General features: G+C 42.2%; 1 protein-coding gene across 1 annotated transcript in view; it reads right to left on the bottom strand.

The window, feature by feature from the left end:
- PID1 (phosphotyrosine interaction domain containing 1) overlaps positions 1-17,143 on the bottom strand; it is a 284,907-nt gene extending 267,764 nt beyond the window's left edge. The window contains exon 1 of the mRNA XM_036754889.1: positions 16,644-17,143. Coding sequence (XP_036610784.1) covers positions 16,644-16,673 — 30 coding nt within the window. The 5' untranslated portion in view covers positions 16,674-17,143. The remainder of the gene's footprint in view (positions 1-16,643) is intronic.
- Positions 17,144-19,180: the final 2,037 nt, after the last annotated feature.

The following is a 19,180-nucleotide window of genomic DNA, read 5'->3' as shown; positions in this document are numbered from 1 at the left end:
ACTGAGCCAGACAGACCTAAGTGACTGGCTCAGGGTCACATAGCCACATAGCTATTAAGTGTCTGGGACTGGATTTGAACTCTATTCACTAAACCAGGTAGCTGCTTCATTCTCTTTGTATATACTTCATATTTATACACGCACACACAGACACGCTGCACCCCAGCCCCACCTCTAGAATCAAGTTCCATCTTTGAGTGGCTGGCAGTTGTGGATTTGTCCTTCCTTCTCAAAGAGGACCATGACATCAGGAAGATGATGACATGACTTGCAAATGAATTGGATTTGAATGAGGGAGAACTGTACAAAATCACCAGCCTCACTTTCTCCTCCAGAGCCATCTGGATTCAGGGGCCAGATATAGATTAGGATGACTGGAAATAGCCCAGGATACAATGGGAGACCTTAGCCTTTTTAAGTTAAAGCCTTTCCCAAGTCTCACTTTGAGTGAGGCAACACCCATTCAGTGAATAGGCCTGTTTAAGAAGCGAGCCAAGAGGATGGCCTTACACACAGTAGGCAGCTAATACTTGTCTCTTGATTTCAAGTCCTTGTCATCCCTATCTCACAAAGCTGTTTTGTGGTTCAAATAAAATAGGAAATGTAAAGTACTTGGCAAAAGTACTAAATGGCGGTTATTATCAATGATTATCCCTGTTTCTTCTGTATTTTTTTAGCATTTGAGGAAGAATGGAATGGCAAGTTGACTTAAATGAGCCTGGTTCTCACAGACTATCAAGTCTAACAGGAGGCTTGGCAGAATTAGTCTGAATGCATTTTCCAAACAAATGTTTAATCCTCTGTGCTGTCTGAGAATAACTGGGAAACTCAACCACAGAACCAATTTCCACTCTCGCAGGCGTCGGGCAGCATTCTTTGTCTTACTAAATCAGCAATTGGGTTGAGAGCCTGAGATGACAGAGGCTACTTTAATACAAGGTGTTATGTCAAGAGCTAAATGAAGAGGAGGAGGGAGTGGGGGAAGAGAGAGAAAGAAAAAGAGAGACCCAGAGAAAGAGACAGAGAGAGCTTTGTAATTCTGCTTGAGACAGAGATTCTGGTTAAGACAAAGGAAAATAAAAACTCCTGAGAATTTTCCTTTTCCAATAATGCAAATCTCAAGCATGGTACAGTGGGGCCAGAGCTGGATGGGTCTGAATCACAGCTCTGTTACTTACTACTGCTGTGACCTTAGACAAGGCTCTGGCCCTCTCTGGGTCTCAATTTAGTCTTCTGTAAAATAAAGGAGTCCTACATGGCAGCTGCCAAGTCCCTTCCAAAACTATATTGATGAAATCTTAGGATCCGATGAATAAATGGGCAACAATTAAGTCACAGAAGCACCTGTTCTTCTGCAAAGATCCCCCTCCCCACCTCTCTTGCCTTCCCTATTCTTACTCTCATGTTCCTCTTCAGTGTAGGGAAGAGTAGCAACATTGCTGTATTGGGCTGTTGTATATAGGGAGAATTACATTGGCACAAACAAGTGCATCCAAAAAAGATTTGTGCATTAAAATGCCACAGGAAATGCCACCCATCTGTGTCATAGGCCAACAGCTACCAACTCTGTTCTTTTGGGAGGCTCTTCAGAACAAATTACAAAGAAAACAACTGGAACAGCTGTACCCACAATCATAAGTATTACCCGACAGGCCCCCGAGGCCCCGTACCATAGGCAGAGTTGCGCTAAAAGTTGACTTTGGGGAGTCAAAACACCCTCAGCATGCTTTAACCGGTGAAATAAAAATGGTAGGGTAAGATTCCGGTGAACAGTAGATTATAGTCATTCAGCCACAGGCCTAGGATTGCAAAGGATCTTTCTGGAAGGATGTGGCATGAAAAGATTAGGGAGGATCTCAGCAATGAGGAAGGGCTCCATTTAACCAATCCCTGGCCTAGGTCCAAGCACATACAACTTTATCCCTCCTGATAAAGATGGAGAGAGAAAGGAAAGCAGGGAGGGGGAGACAAACTACTGGTGCCCTGATGCTGATGCAGATCTCTCTCATGGCAAAGAAGAGAAGCTTTGTAACAATACTCATTCCTAACCCAAGTTCGTATGCTATAATTCATCATCATGCCCTCAACCGGACTTATAAGTTTGCCAAGGGTAGCATGTCATTTATCTCCAATTGGTATCTTTTTCCATGCTTGGGGAAGGCTGGGGTAGGGGAAGCCCAGAGGGACAACTTGACCTTTGATTTCACTGAAATTGGGAACTCCTGATGAGGAACACCCCCCTCCAAATAATGAAGAAGAATGAAGTGGAACAGAGAAGGAGGAGAAGGAGGAGAAGGAGAAGAAGGAGGAGGAGCAGAAGGAAAAGGAGAAGGAGGAGAAGGAGAAGAAGAAGGAGGAGAAGGAAGAGAAGGAGAAGAAGGAGAAGAAGGAGAAGGAGGAGAAGGAGAAGGAGGAGAAGAAGGAGGAGAAGGAGAAGGAGAAGAAGAAGAAGAACCAGCATCTGCTATAGGATTCAGGTTCTCCAAGAGCTGCCTGAGTCATTAAGTGAGATGATTTGCCTCAGATTACAGCTGCACCACAACAGGGACTTGTAGGTGACTCTGAGGTTGCATATCTCCCATTACACCACACTGTTCTCTTCCATTACTGACAAAGGGGAATCACAGAAGAGAAATAATCACATTTACTTGGAACTTTTAAAGTCTGTAAAGTCCTTTCTCAACAGTAGCTCTTATGGATCTCTCAACGGTCCTGTGAGACTACACTATAGCTACTATTTTTCCCATTTTACAGGTAAGGAAACTGAGCCTTAGAGAAGCTTAATTTTTTTCAATTAACAAGCATTTATTTTTCCTCCTTCCCACCTGTTCCCTTCCACTGAAAAAGAAAAGCAAAATCTCTTTTAAGAAATATTCACAGGCAAGCATGAAAAATTCCCACACTAGACATGTAAAAATGCATCATTCTTCATCTTGGGTACAAGCACGGTGCCTGGTGCATAGTAAGTATTTAATAAATGTTAGCTGACTGGCTGTCGGGAGACAGGGAACACTCTTCATCATCAGACCTCTGGGATTGGGGCTGAATGCTGTAGTGGTCAGAATCCTTAAGTCTTTCAAAGTCATCTTTACCATATTGTTGTTAGTACAAACTGTTCTGACTAACTTCACTTGGCTCTCTTCTTCAGTTCATGTAAATCCTCCCAGGCTTCTCTAGACACATCCCTGACATCATTTCTTATGACGCACTATTATTCTATTACATTCCTAGACTATCATTTCTTCAGTCATTTCCCAAATGATGCATATCCTGCACCCACGCACACACGCATGCACGCACGCACACACACACTCACTCACTCTCTTAATTTCCAGTTCTTTTCCACAACAAAAAAGAGTTGTCATAAACATTTCCCTCTTTCTTTGAACTCTCTAGTGTACAAGTGCAATAATCGTATGACCCGGTAAACAAATATGCATAGGTTAGGGACTTTCCCAGCATAGTTTGGGCCCCAGAATGCCTTGCCTGTGGTATCTGGGTGGTGCAGTGGATAGAGCACTGGATATGAGGTCAGGAAGATGTGAGTTCAAATCTAGCATCAGACACTTACTGGCTGTATAGCCCTTGGGAAAGTCACTTAAACTCTTTCTGCCTCAGTTTCCTCAACTATAAAATGGGATAATAATATCACCTACCTACCAGGGTTGCTGTGATGATTAAATGAGATAATATTTGTAAAATGGTCGGCAAAGTACCTGGCACATAGTAGGTGCTTAATAAATACTTGTTTCCTTCCTTACTTCCTGTGGTCACACAGCAGAAGTAGGATTTAAACCCAAATGTTCCAGACTTCAAGTCCCATAAAAGTCCTTGTTCTGTGACAAAACAATACCCAACATGGAAGAAAACCTACTAAGAAAAAAAGTGACCCAACTACTAAATAGTCAGGATTCACCCTGGTCACTCACTACCTACCAGACTATTCCAGAGCAATAAGTTCCAACAGGGCTACGCGAACTTTTGGCACTCAGCCTGACTTAGGGAAGAGAAAATAGGCAAGGGCTGCTGCCTGGGAAACTGGGCCTTAGTGGTCAGGAATCAGGGTCTGCTTTGTTGTAAGAGTCCAGTCTGCCCCTGGTCTCTGTCTTTATACAGAGGCAGCAAACGTCTTTCTCACCCCTTTATGATGTGTTAATTACATAATCAACTATCTCATAAAGCTAATAATTACTATATTTCTCAGAGGCCTTCTCTTTATTTAAGGGACATATATTATAATCACTTTTTGGAGCATTCTCTATTCCTTACTCTCTCTGTGTCTCTCTGTGTGTCTGTGTGTGAGTTTCTGTCTTGCCATGTGTATGTGTGTGTGTGTGTGTGTCTGTCTGTCCTCTGTCTTTGTCTCTCTTTCCCTTTCTCTGTCTCTGTCTATATACATTTGTGTGTGTATCTGCTTTTGTCTCTGTCTCTGTTTCTGTTTTTTTTTGTATCTCTCTCTGTTTCTATTTCCTGCTTCTGTCTGTCTCTGTCAGTTTCTCTCTCTCTCTCTCTCTCTCTCTCTCTCTCTCTCTCTCTCTCTCTCTCTCTCTCTCTCTCTCTCTCTTTCTCTCCCCCTCTCCCTCTCTCTCTCTCTATCAGAAAAGTGGGTCACATCAACCCTAATTCTGAGAAGAATTCATCAAAGGTTTCAGGTGGATGAATTCTAATCAAGCAACAGAACAAACATCCCATGGGACTGGAAAACAAGGGTTGGAACTATCACATAGTTGGGGTGATGGTGGAGAAAAATCAAAGTATGCTGTCAGCTCTGGGACTAACTCCCCCAATGGGAGGGGACCAATGGCCCCCGATCCATCAGCATGGCCACTCTGCTAGATGACAATAATAATGATAACTAGAATGTATACAGCACTTCAAGGTCTATAAAGCACTATATAGATGTTATCCCACTTGATCCACAAAACAATCTCGGGAGGTAGGTGCTATTATTATCTCCCTTTGGCTGATGAGGAAAATGAAGCAAGCTGAGGGTAAGTGACTCGCCCAGGGACACACAGCTAGTAAATGCCTGAGACCAAATCTGAACTCAGGTCTTCCTGATTCCAGGAGGAAGGCTGCCTGCCCACCAGGATCTAGCTAGGAGACATGAAGCCCTGACACTAGAAATCAGACCACAACCCCCAACCATTTAAATGATACAGCCACTAAGAACATGCCAAGTCATATGGGTTATTCACATGTGAATAATCAAGCGGTAGTCATAAATTTAATAGAGCCTTGCAGATAAGTCGCAAGAACTTTACTAGCCCGTAATTATTTTTTTTTTCTTTCAGGGGTTGGGGGAGGAGACAGAGAAAGTTAGGGGAAAGAAAGTAGATTTCCACCTAAAGGTGAAATATTCATGATTTCCCTGGAAGTAGCTCTTGTGAATCTGATTTTAAAGTAACATGTTATCTTTATTAATCATCTAAAAGTTTACTGACTCGTATTTGTTTGTTTGCTTGTTTGTTTATTTGCTAGACAGAAGAAGGGACAAAGAGAGTCAATGAGGAAGAAGACTTGTTTTCCACTTAGGGCTTAGCACAGTAACTGGCACATAGTAAATGTTTAATAAATGCTTGTTTCCTTCCTTTCTAAGGTGAGGTAAATAGCATCATTATTCTTTACTCTTTCCCAGGGAGAAGGTGTTTGCAAGTCTAATTTTAAAGCAACATTTAATCTTCCTTTATATGTCCTTCCCTAGCAGGAACTTAAATAAATGGCATGCTGCAAAAATGAAACCCAAGTATATCAGAAGACAAGAAAAGAAAGAACAAAAGAAGTTAGATTGGGGTTCCTATCCCTGCCACAAACTCCCACCACCAACCAGCATGACAGTTTTCTATAGATGTCACCAACAGTTCTTGGCATCCAGGATACAGGAAGGTAAGAAACCTCCAAATTTAATTGAATTCCATCTGAAATGGATTCATTAAGCATCTATTCTATGTCAGGCACTGTGCTAGGCTCTGGAGATAACAGAGAGAAAAATGAAACATTCTAGTGTGGCGCAGCTGAGAGAGCACCAGATTTGTTGTCCGTGGACCTGGGTTCAAATCCCTACTTATCTACTTCTAACCTGTGTGATCTTGGGCACATACCTTAACGTCTCAGTGCTTAGTTTCCTGATCTATATACTGAGGGATGACCTCTAAGGCTCCTTCCAACTCAAAGCCTATGATCCTATGACTCTGTCCTGCAACAGGGCAACACCATGTCCTAAGACATATCCAACTTCAAACATGCTGTGCTCAGCAAACATAAACTTAGATAATTAACACCTCCATCCCAGTTTTTAAAGGTTATTGCATTCAGTAAATTAAACCTTCCTACAAAGCAAGCCAGACTGAAAGGAGAAAGGGAAGCCTCACTTAGAACACAGCTCTAGTTAGACATCACAGAACCCACCAGAGCTTATTATTAAACAGAGCCAGCAACCCAGCTTCTTCATTAGATATAGGGCTGTTGAGTATTGCATTCTAGGCAGGATTTAACATAGGAAAATCCAAGTCGTGACTAGCAGGGATTTGAACCTTGCGTTCATCTGCTCCAGAGGTGACAGTTACTGGCTGAATTAAGGGAGATATTTTCATAAATGAAATGACCCTTGGCATTTCTAGGCAGCAACTATTGGAAAGCCCTGCTAATTGAGATCTTCCTGGCACACTCCCCCACTTGTCATCGCAGCAAGAAGAGGATCCCAACATAGAGGAATGATAAAGCTCTTCTGATTCACAATGCATGAGCACTTGGAGCCAGGCAAGATCCGTCACTTTCACTGTGTGTGCATGAAGCAGCTCCTAATATCTCAGCAAGGGCTGAAATGTACCAAAGAACAAAGATGGTCTGTGCCCTTTCTCTGATGCTGTTGGTTTGGGTGCTGGGTCTGTGGTATAGAGAAGGATGACTACTCCAGGGCTCCAGCCATGATTGGTAACCAACTCAGGACCCACAGCAAAATACTCATATAAACAAGCCCTGCCTATGTCTTTAGATAAACATCTCAATCATCTCTTCTTGTTCTATTTGAAGTCTTGGTTCCACAAGACCCCACAGAAACACACTGTCATCCAAATGAGTTTTTCTGGGCAACTTTTATCTGCTAACCATAAATAAGTCTTCTAATTGCTATGCATGGACTATAGTGGCACATAGCCAGATGTCTTTGGACTGCAACGTTTTGCAGAACCTTTCTTCTGCTAGCATGTCTAACTGAATAAAAGGGTAAGTCCAAATCAGGGATTAGGAAAAGGAGGAGGGTACAGATTCGTGCCATAAAACAAAATCTATGAGTTCTACGACACCCAAAGATAACACAATACTGTATCAAAATCTTATAGTAGGTAATAAGAAGCAGAGGATTAATGATTTCCTTGGAAAGCTTAGCAATTTACAAATCACTTTACAAATAACTTTTGCTGACCGACCCACAAAAATAGAGAAGTAGATAAGTATTTTATTGAGGGGGCCAGTGGAGCTTTAGATTATCAATAATTCTAAGTTTTCCTAGGAAAGTCATCTTCAAAATGACCTTCAGGATAAATAAGCTCAAAAGAATATCAGCAAAAATTTACATAGCTACTTGGTTGAAAAACTACACACCACTTCTAGTGGGACTAATGACTGGGAGTGAGTCTTCTGTCAAACTTCTCCAAATTGGGATGTTCTTTATGAACTAGACCATAGACTGGTTCCATAATTAACTTTCATTGACAACAACTGAGGTATCCATTTTGGATAAATGGCAGGCACTCTGACTGAAGACATTCTTAAATATCCCTTTAAACTTCAGCTGATGTACAAGACGATAGCTTATTCCTTCAAGAGTTTTATTCCACTGGGACTGGTAACAGGATTTCTTTGTCTCCATTTGCTATGGTACTCTTTTCAAGGAATACAGAATGGTGTCGTTGACCTAAAGAGTCCTTAGTTGCAATCTGGGGTGTTAAAAAATCATCACTTTATGTCTGTGTAGTATTTTAGGGTCTCCAAAGTACCTCATATTATCCCCCAAACAAGCTTTTGTGTCATGCTGGCCCTGGCCAAAACCAACATTCAATGCTCTATTCCTATGTTAAAGCTGAGGAAAACAAGACTGATGAGAGGTCCACTGATCTGTGCAACACCAGATCCTAGTTCTTTCTGATTTCTCTCAAATCTGTTCCACTCAGTCCCTGCAGAAGCTAATCCACTCAGCCTTGGAACTCCTTTCCTGGAACTGAGCTGCCTTGCCTAAAGTCTTAATAAGTGTAAACTTGTCTAGTACACTACATCTTGACTACCCTAGACCAAAAGACATCCATACCACCTTGTAATCTTACCCATCCTGGTCACTTGCCACTTCTTCTGTTGTGCATAATAAACCAATCAATGCTACCATTGTTTCTGGGAAAGGTGCACTGATTTATTCACCATCCTTCAGATTCCCCAGATCAAAACTCCCTTTCCTGGGTACCATTTTTCTTTATATGTTGTCAGCACTATTAGAATAGAAGCACCTAGAGGGGAGTGATTATTCCACTTTTATAGTGCATAGATAGTGCTTACCACAGTACCTAAAACATACCATTTAATTTTTTTAATCAATCAATCAATCAATCATTCTTCATGATCTTTTCACTAACCACTTTCAGAGGCTGCCTTGGTTTCTGTTTTTCTTTAAGATATAGAGGTGAGAGGACCACAGAATTTGACATCTAGAGTTAAAAGGGATGTTAGAGGCCATGTGGTCCAACCCCCTCATTTCACAGATGAGGAAACAGGGCCAGATAAGTTAAGTGACATGTCCAATGTCACACAAGTAATAAGTGGCAGAGCAGGGATGAGAACCAGGGGTCCTCTCACCGTAGAGCAAAAAGTCATTCCACTCGACCAGTTATGAGCCCTGTAAATCCTTTCACGGGTTTTAGACATTTGCAGTTTCAATGTAAGGCACTAGATGGCTCCCTAGTACATAGAGCGCCAGACTGGGAATTAGGAACACTCATCTTCATGAGTTCAAATCTGGCCTCATACACTAGCGGTGTGACCTTGAGCAAGTCACTTAACCCTGTTTACCTCAGTTTCCTCATCTGTAAAATAAGCTGGAGAATGAAATGGCAAACCACTCCAGTATCTTTGCCAAGAAAACCCCAAACGGGGTCACAAAGAGTTGGACACACAACTAAAAAACAAAGTTTTACTGTCCCACTGTCTTTATGAAAGGTAGTCAGACTCTCTTTGATTCTAAATTGAGTTTCATCATTTTCTACTACCATTGCAGACCCAGTGGGGGGGGGGGGTGATAATCAGACTCTTCTTTTTCCTTTGATCAGTTTTCCTTACTTCCTCTCCTCTTTTTTTAATGTTCATTAGGCTTGAGATAGCCTCAGATTTGGCAGTATTGTTTCACAGTCCATTAGGCCTCATCCAATTCTCCTTATTGGGTGTTTCAGAGGGTGTGACAAAAGCATAAGAGATATAGAACTAGATATTCAATTTTTCAAATAAATATTGGAAATCAAGAGGTGACTAAGCACAGAGTGGAAACATTCAATCAATGAACTAGCATTTATCGAGCACATTCTGTGTACCAGGTAGTATGCTAAGTTGCTAAGAACACGAAAGTAAAAAATGAAATAATTTATGCCCTTGAATTGAAGGGGGGGGGGTGTTTTGAGTTTGGGAGAATTGGGGGGGAATAAACATATCTATATAAACATTTACATCATCAAAAATACAACCACGCATCATTTGAAGCCCCCAAACTGTAATTTTATCTCTGTGAATAGATTTCAGGGAGTCTACAAACTTAAATGGGGGGAGAGGGGAATCGCATCTTTATTTTCAATAACCTCTAACTGAAATTTAGCATTTCTTTCCATTATTCAAAACAATTATTCTGAAGAGGGGTCCACAGGCATCACCAGACTTCCAAGGGGGTCCATGACCCGTGAATGACAAAGAAGCCCTGCTCTAAGATATTAGCTGATCAACTAACTTTCTACCAGAACTATTAAGGAGCAAGGCTGGAATAATCTGAATTTCTTCCCTCCCTAATCTACCCCACTCTTAGAAGTGCTAACAAATAGCAAAAGACCAAAAGGAAAGTCAAAACAGAAGTGAAGGGGTAAAGGGATAAGGAGGAGCCTGGGAAGCAAGCCCCTCAGAAAACTAAAACTAAGTCATGACAGAAAATTCTCATTTCACTTTCCATAACTTCCTACAAAAGATATTGTTCAGTCCCATGGAAGACATGGCAAACAACTCGACTAGAGATGCAAGGGGGGATGGGGTACAGTGGGATCACAATCCAGGCTCTGTCATCAGGTCAGGTGATCTGTGGGAAGTCTCTGGGACTGTTTCCTCATTTGCAAAAATCAAAGGGATTGAATCAGATGGTTGGTAACATCCCTCGGCTATGAAGGTCTATGATTCTCACATACCTGGTGAGAGAGATCATGCCTCCTGGTTATGTAAGCTGTCGGTGACTAAGGCACCATCCTTGAGCAGCTGGAAAATGACATGGAAAGATCACTAGACTTTGAGTCAAAAGACTCTGGCTGTGTGACCTGAGATTAAAAGTACTCGAAATGTCTACTTCCTACTAAAAAAAAAACAATACGGAAAATGTATCTAAAAAGGGTCTCACAATACATCATGATGATAATCATAATAATGGTATTTATGTCACGCTTTAAAGTTACAAAGCAAAAACTATTATCTCATTTGATTCTCATCACAACCCTGTACAGGAGGTGCTACTGTTACCCCCAAAACATCAAGTGACTTGCCCAAGCTTACATAGTTAATAAGGGTCTGAGTCAGTATTTGAACTCAGGGCTTCCTAACTCCAGGTCCAGTAGCCTATCCACTATGCTCCCTTAGCTGCCTCTAAAGCACTGTAAAACACTCTTCCAATGGAGGCTTTAATATCTGAAGGATATGAAATGTCATCAGTATGGACTTTCTTTTTACATTTCCTCCATAACTTAGGAAATAGTTAAGAGTTGCTTTGGGCAAAGAATTCATCAGCCCAGAGTCACTCCACAGATGAGCCTCTCAACTCAGTGAAGTCAGCTTTACAATCAATCAATCAACATTTACCAAGCACCTACTGTATATATGCCAGGCACTGTGCTAAGTGCTAGGGAATCAAAAAGAGGCAAAAGACAGTCCTTGCCCTCAAGGAGCTTACAGTCTAAGGGGAGGAGACAACATGCAAACAAATATAAAGCAAGCCATATACATGGATAAATAGGACATAATTAAGGGAGGGAAGGCACTAGAATGAAGAAGGCATTGGGAAAGATTTCCTGTAGATGAGATTTTAGTCGAGACCAAGAAAGCCAATAGATGGAGTTGAGGAGGAAGAGCATTCCAAGCATAGGGGACAGTAAAAAAAAATGCCAGCAGCTGAGAGAGGCAGTCTTAGTTAGGGTACTTGCAAGGAGGCCAATGTCACTGGATCACATAGTACATGCTGGGGAGTACGGTATAAGAAGACTGGAAAGGTGGGAGTGGGGGGTTAGGGAAGTTATGGAGGGTTTTGAATCCCAAACAAAGCATTTTGTATTTGGTCCTGCAGCTGATAGGGAGCCACCAGATGGCTAATGGCAGAAATGGAAGATGGACAGCCCATTGCTGGGCCCATCCTTGAAGAAATCTTCCTGGCTTCAATGAGCCCGTCAAGCTGCTCCATTGCCAAAGACTTTGACACTCGAGTACCAACTTTTTACTAACATAACACATTAGAGTAGGGGATAGAAGCTATCATAATTATACTTTCAATAAAGCATAACATAAACCCATTCATGCATTCAAGTGTTAAACACCTATTATATACAAAATGAGAGGTAGAGAAATAGATTAAGGTTCCCTGTCAAATCTAGAAAGACCTTACTTCAAGTCCTGCTTCTGATCCATACTAGCCGTGTCTATACTAGGGGTCATAAACATTTTTATATCACAGAACCCCTTTGGTAGTCTGGTGAAGTCCAGTTGCTCTTCTCAAAATAATGTTTCTAAATGCATGAAATAAAATACAGAGGATTGCAAAGAGAACCATTTAGATGGAAATAACAACATAATTTTTCTTGATTTCAAGTTCACAGACCCTCTGAAATCTATCTATGGAGCCTAGATTAGAAGGCCTGGTCTTAACCATGCGCAAGTTACAACCTCTCAGTATCACCAAGCAACTCTCCAGGACTTTAACTTATAGCAAGTTGTGTAAATGTAGCAGTGGAGGGAGTTTCCACACTGAGAGTGTTCCATCACTGTTGAAATAGCATGTCTGAACCAATAAGGTGCCATGCTGTGTGCTAAGGATTAAAAAAAAAGAACAAAAGAACAGCATTTTCCCTCCCCTCATAGAGGCTACTTTGGCAGGGATGGGGGAGGTGGGAGGGTTGTACATTCCATATATCTCTAGGTCTTACCTAAATATTTGCTATGTTGGTCTTTCTCTTCCACCCCTTATTCCTTTGCTAGTCTCCAACATTATATAGATAATAGGGTCACTAAAGAAATAGCCAAGAGAGAACACTCCCTATGATTGCAGTTAACTGTACCCACTTTCTCTGTCGGTTCAAAATCACAAGTCAATTTCTTCTAAGGGACAGAATTTTTCCAATGACAACTACAAAACCCATACAGATTTTAGTCTACCCAGGACAGCATTAAAGATAGGGATTTTTCCTCTATAAAAATTAGGGTTTTGAGTTACATTATTTAAAGGAAGGAAAAGGAAACTGTTTGCTTTCTTAGGAAAGCACTCCATTCAATTCTTCTTTCAACAATTCATAATCCTTTCAGTTCCTCCAAGCCAAAATTCATTGTGCATGATAGAAGGTGAACAGGAAAGCAATCATGTTGTCATTTATAAGAAAGATGAGCTTGGTATTTAAGTGCTCACACCCAGTTTTAATCCGGTTATATTTTTAATGGGGGTAACTTCCACTGAGGGCAGGAGCAAGAGTGCAGGAAGCTGAGCCAAGTTAAAATCCAAGGCAGCAGATTGACTTGAGGCAGTTTGCGTGACTGAATGGGAAATAACCCAGCAGAGGAAGGGTCATACTTAAGGCAACAGGTCTCTCTGCCTGTTCACGTACCCAGGGGAAAAGAGCTAAACCCCAAGGCTGAAAACATAACCATTACACTCCTTGGCAAAGAGATTGGCAAGAGGAACAACAAAAACAGATCAAGGATTCCACCCCCTGAGCCAGGATGCAAGTTGCTGGATTCAAATAATAAAGACCTCGTCAAAGCTGGCTGTCAGTTCTCGTCAGCACTCTGCCCAGTCAACTCTCTTGGACCCAAATACCAGAGAAGTAAAACCTTTGAACTGACATCTAACTAAGAAAAGGAATAAATGAAAATCACTAGTTTTATTTTTTCCCCTCTTCTTTCTGGATATTTGGTCTAGAGACTACAAATTGATTTCACCATCCCACAAGGGAGCTCTCTGTTTCCTCAGTTCCTCTCCTTCACTTTGGCCCCTCTGAATATGTATGTTTGGATTAAATATTAATAAAGTATGTTTGAGGGGACAAAGAGGGCTCTTTCCAAGTCAGTGGGGCCTGAAAGAACAGAGACATGCTGGGCTCTGCTCTACAGAGACATAAAGTTGTGGATCATCCAATCTTGTCCACCTGGGCCATTCTCTTTGTGAAGAATTCCAGGCACAGGAAAGCATCCTGCTGTCTCAGGTACCCAGGGAAGAAGTTTTTTTTTTTTTCTTTCTGCATTATGGTGTTTTCTGTGCCAATAAATAATTTTTAAAAAATAGAGGGACAATGTAATAAAGGGAACCACAACCCACCACAAATTTGATTTTGTCACTAGCAAATTCTTAATCGCCCTTCCCTCACCATAAATTGTCCCCCTCCACCTCCAAAAAATAAGAATCTGATTAAAATGTTCTTTATCAGTCAAACTGTCTTTAGAACTAGAGGGTTAGCTAAAGTTGTACTTTTATTTATCTTGAAAGAAACATAAAACCATTAATAGTATATCGTATGCGAGGACTGTCAGGCAAGTCCTGTGTCAGTAAATAACTTTCAACCAAGACAGTTCTAATCCACAGTGAACTGTATTGTTGTCCTAGCTAAGGAAGGCATAAAGCATATTTTATCCCTTATATATTTCAAGGGACCACTTCAAAATGAAATATATGTACTGCAAGCACAAATCATTCTAGAAATCATTCCAAACAACACATTTGTACATTTCATAGAAAAGAAAGTGGATATTTCTAGTAAGGGAATATCACCATTTAGAACACAAGCCAGGAGAGGTTGCTTGCCAAGGGTCATGTACTTTGGAGCTCACACACTTTCCTAAGTAAAACAGGCCGGGTAGGAATAACTTAAATAGACAAAAATTCAGAAACTCAGAAGCATAAGAATACCCAGCCACAGGAAAAGCATCAAGGACTCTGGCAATTTCCCCCACAAGAGTTCCCAAGAGATGATTCATTCAGGACATTAATGACACCTAAAAAAGGACCCCTTGGAAGGAAGAATGAGAAATCCATGCCAATGCATATACCTACTACACTACTGTGATGGAGACACAGTGGGACTGACAAGCTATCCTTAAAAAGCATTTCCTCTAGTCTAGAGTCAGAGGGCCCTGGATTCAACTCTTGTCTGATGTGGAGCAAGACACTTAACCTTATCTGAGCCTCCGTATGTATACAGGTATGTGTATATATGTATGTCTATATAAATATTTATATATATGCATACATTTATGTACATATACATACATATGTATTGTGCATACAGACATAGATATATCAACATCGATCTATATCTATACTGCATTGTGTGGTATGTATAATGTGTATATACTCACACATGCATATACAAAATACATATATACATAATATATATCCTTGGAGAAGTTCACCTGAATGAAGCCCTTCACTGCAACTTGTTGCTGAGATAAACTGAGCATGGAAAAATCTGGTAAGGGTAACCCCTCTTCCACCTATAAGAAGTCCAATTTTCCTTTGAAAGGATCATTCAACAAGCATTTATTAAGCGCCTACATGAAGCACTGCACAAGCAATGGGGATACAAAGACAAAAATAAAACTGTTCCTACCCTCTAGGAACTTTTATTCTATCAAGAGTAATAGGTATACATATAAGTAAATATAGAATACCTAAAAAATAAATACAGGGTGTCCCAAAAAAATCTTAGTGCCATCTTAAATCTGCACTAAGGCTTCTGGGACACCCTTTGGAAGATAATGGAGTGGGGAGGGTGAAGTAAGGAAATTAGAGCCTCACAGTTTCCTGGATATTTTATTTATTTGTTGTTCGATTTTTTTCCCTTTAAAATCAAATATTGAAGAACTTGGCATGCCCATTCCCTTTTTCAAGGGCTAACACGCAAATGAAATAACAGGCTTAACTCTATGTTTGGGTATTCCCTCCCCCTGTTAAAGAGTACACTACAAAGTAAGTTGTTGACACCAGCTCCAGGGGACTCGGGTCTTCCTAACCACTTTCGATCCTGAAGGAAATCTGGGGGTTTCGATTTTTTTTTTAATCTTGCCACTTCAACAATCCTTCGGAATTTACTATTAGACAATGTTGCTCCAGGCCTGCCAAAAGTTTGTCTGCGAGATTCTGTAAATTTCATCTGGCAATTGATCTGCCTGTCCATCTGGAGAATATTTAAGAGCTAACGGCAGGGGTAGAAGCCAGCAGCAAGGGCAAGCCGGAGACCTCAATGTGTGTCAATGCAAGCTCCTCGATGAAACCAGCACACTTGTCCAACTTTCGGCCAGTGCCCAAATGCCCCTTCCCTCCCGTTTCCTCCTGCCTCCCGCCTCCCACCCCCAACTCCCTGGCACCGGAATGTAAGTCAAACGCAGTTAATGCCTGCTTGCCGTTCAGCTCGTGTCAATGAAAACTTTTGAATGCTGAGGGGATGACCCAATACCTGACTAGTCCAGGCTACTCTTAACTTCTGACTTGCAGAAGAGGGAAAAGAGGGGAAAGGGGGAATGGCCAAAAACCAGAAACAAAATAACATCACGTTACCAAGCTAAACAGAGCGTGTGTGTGTGTGTGTGTGTGTGTGTGTGTGTGTGTGTGATTTTTTTTTTTTTTGGTAATTATATTGACAAAACGGATGCTTTCGCAAATCATCTGTTCTGTCTTTCCTGAAGGCAGAAAAAAACATCTGGATTCAAGAAACCTAACCCCAGACCAGTAAATTCTGTCGGTGGAATGCAATTTAAAAAACTCTGGAAAGAAGGTCCTATTCGATATACAAACACACGCACATACACACACACACACACACACATACAGCGCCCAGCTAAAAGTTGTGTAAAGAAAGAAGCCCCCCAGCCTCCACATACACATACACACACACACCCCTTTATCTCTCTGGGTCTATTTCATCATCCACAACAAACACTGATGAGGTGCATGGCCCCGTACTGAGCTGGTAGAGGCAAGTCCTGACCAACCCATCTTACATGTTTTTTTCTTCTGAACCAAATGTAGCAGTTGAGCCCAGGATCCATCCCCTGTAATTACGGTTCCGTTTGCTTCTTTTCCTGTGCTTTCTCTATCTCTCCCCTCTCCCTTCTGCGCGCCCAGTCAAGCAAAGCCCGTCCAGTCTCCCTCCCTGCTTGCTTACCTGCAGTCTCTCGGTTGCCGGCTGCCACATATTTTGACCCTTTGGGATAGGGCAGAAAAGAGGCGCAGGAAGACACTGTTGATTTGCGATTGGAAGCAGCGGGGGGCTGGGGGCGGGGGTCTTGCTTACATCTGCTTTTCTGGGTTAGTGGGCAGTGCGTTCTGTCCCTAACCAAGCAGCAGGAACAGCCACCCGTGTGGGAGAAGGGAGGGACCGGGATGAGGATAAAGGCAGGGAGAGAGAGAGGAGGAGGAGAGAGCTCGGGATCCGGGTCCCAGCAACTTGTGGACGCGGTCGCGCCACCGGCTTCTCTGCCGAAGGAGCTAAGCTGTCCTATTGCACCAGTGAGTGGAATGCTGAGCTCCGCCTGCGGCCCCCGAGTGCAGATGCAACAGCAGCGGCGGCGGCAGCGGCGGCGGCGGCGTCCTGGCTGCTCGCCCCTCCCCCATGGCCGGGGTAGTGCGAAATCCTCCTACTCGCGACCAAAACCTGCCCCGGCTACTGAGCATGCCCAGTTCCTCCGCGAGAGCTAGAGTGCCTTCATCCTGAGCTGATTTCTGTTGCCACCGGCGAGGGAGGGGAAGGAGGGCTCTCCATGGGGGGAGGAAGAATCTGGTGCCACCCCCGAGTCTGACAATGGGTGGAAGCTGGGGGTGAGGGGCAGTGAGGCCAGGACAGGCTGGACACAGTGTCAGCCACCGGGCGCCCACAGGTGCCCGAGGGAAATCCGAGGGTACATGTTGGTGAGCAGACAGGAATATAGGGAACAGGAAAGGTTAGGGAAGACGCATACTGGACATCGAGCATGGCTCTGGGAAAGAAGTCTTAGAGGTCATCTCATCCATCCACCCCACTCAGTAATGGGGAGTACAGCTGGAATAGTGAGAAAAGCACAGCTGGACCTGGGTCTTGGATTTGCCTCCCCACTGACTAGTTGTGTGATCCTAAACAAGCCCGGTCACTTAACCTCCGAACCCCAGTGGCGGCGTCTGTAAAATGGACATTGTCCGGTCGTTGTGAGGAAAGGCATTTTGTTATCTCCAAGTTTGCAGATGAGGAAACTGAGGCTTAGAGAAATTAAGTGACCTGCCCAAAGCCCCCCCGACTAGTAAATAGCAGAGCTGAAACTCCAGTCCAAATGCAGTGATTTTTCCACCACGTTAAGTGTCGAAAGTGAATGCCCTTCACTTTCACTTCTTAGAGGCTCATTTTACTCATATGCAAAATGGGGAGGTTGGAAAACCTTTTTTGTTTGTTTCCTGGACCCCTCTGGCAGTCTAGTGAAGCCTATGTGTCCCTTTTCAGAATATTATTTTTAAAGCATAAAATAAAATATATAGGATTACAGAAAGGACTATATTGAAATAGTTACAGACTTTTTTTTTCCAAAAACAAGCTCTTGGACTCTAGTGTAAGTACCTATGAAGTGGATGATCACTAAGGTACTTTCTGGCTCCATATCTATGATCCTTCTTGTTAGAAGGAAAATCACCATTAAAAATGTGCATTAAATATGGCCTGAGTTGAGATCCTCATCCCTTGGGTTCTAGAATCTGGGTTTGCCTACCTTGTCAATAATCCATCACCATATAAACCTGTAACAATTCCTACTTTTTCAAAACCCTTTTCCACTCATCATCACATTTGATCGTCTGTACAGTCCAGCGAAGTAAACAGAACAGGTATCATCTAACAAACAAAGAAACTGAGGCTGACAGAGATAGAGTGATCTGCACAATATCTAAAAAGAAGTGGCATCCCTATTCTCTTTCCACCAATCCATGCCCCTATAAAAATGGTCCTGACAATTTCACTGGAATGTCTATCTAATAATAGATAGTTCTGGAATCTGAGCTAGAAAAACCTAGGTTCAAGTCCCACCTCTGACATTTGCTATCTTTTTTTTTCTTTTGGAGGCAATCAGGATGAAGTAACTTGCCCAGAGTCACCCAACTAGTGTCTGAGGTCGAATTTGAACTCGGGTCCTCCTGACTCCAGAGCTAGTGCTCCATCCACTGTGCCACCTAGTTGCCCCTAGACACTTACTCTCTGTGCGATCAAAAACAAACCTCTTTCAATGTCGGTTTCCTCATCTATAAAATAAGGACAGAAATACTTATATAGTACTTATGGATTGTCTCAAGGCTCAAATGAAATAGTGTATAGAAAGCCCAGAGTTAAATTGTAAAGCCCTTTAAGCATCATATAAATATCAGCTGTTGTTATTTAAAGAACTTCTCCCCTCCGGCTCCCCAGGGATTGTTGAGTAGTTATGAAGCCATGACCAGGGAATGTAGAGTAATAGAATGTAAGAGCTAGAAGGTATCTCAGAGATCACTTAGTAGAATTCCCCCATCTTACACATTTAGGGTCATTTAGTTGAAATGTCATGCCCAGGTATTTCGACAGAGCAAGGACTAGAACGAAGAACTAGAATTCAGTTCTCCTAGGTCTTATTCCAATGTCATTTTATTGTTGTTGTTGTTGCTGTTGAGTTGTTTCGATTGTGTCCAACTTTTATGACCCCATTTGGGGTT

This window comes from Trichosurus vulpecula, chromosome 4, assembly GCF_011100635.1.
Source record: "Trichosurus vulpecula isolate mTriVul1 chromosome 4, mTriVul1.pri, whole genome shotgun sequence".
In the NCBI taxonomy this organism is placed as follows: domain Eukaryota; kingdom Metazoa; phylum Chordata; class Mammalia; order Diprotodontia; family Phalangeridae; genus Trichosurus; species Trichosurus vulpecula.
Note: the sequence above shows the minus strand (reverse complement) of the source record. Positions and strands in the feature narration are given on the sequence as shown.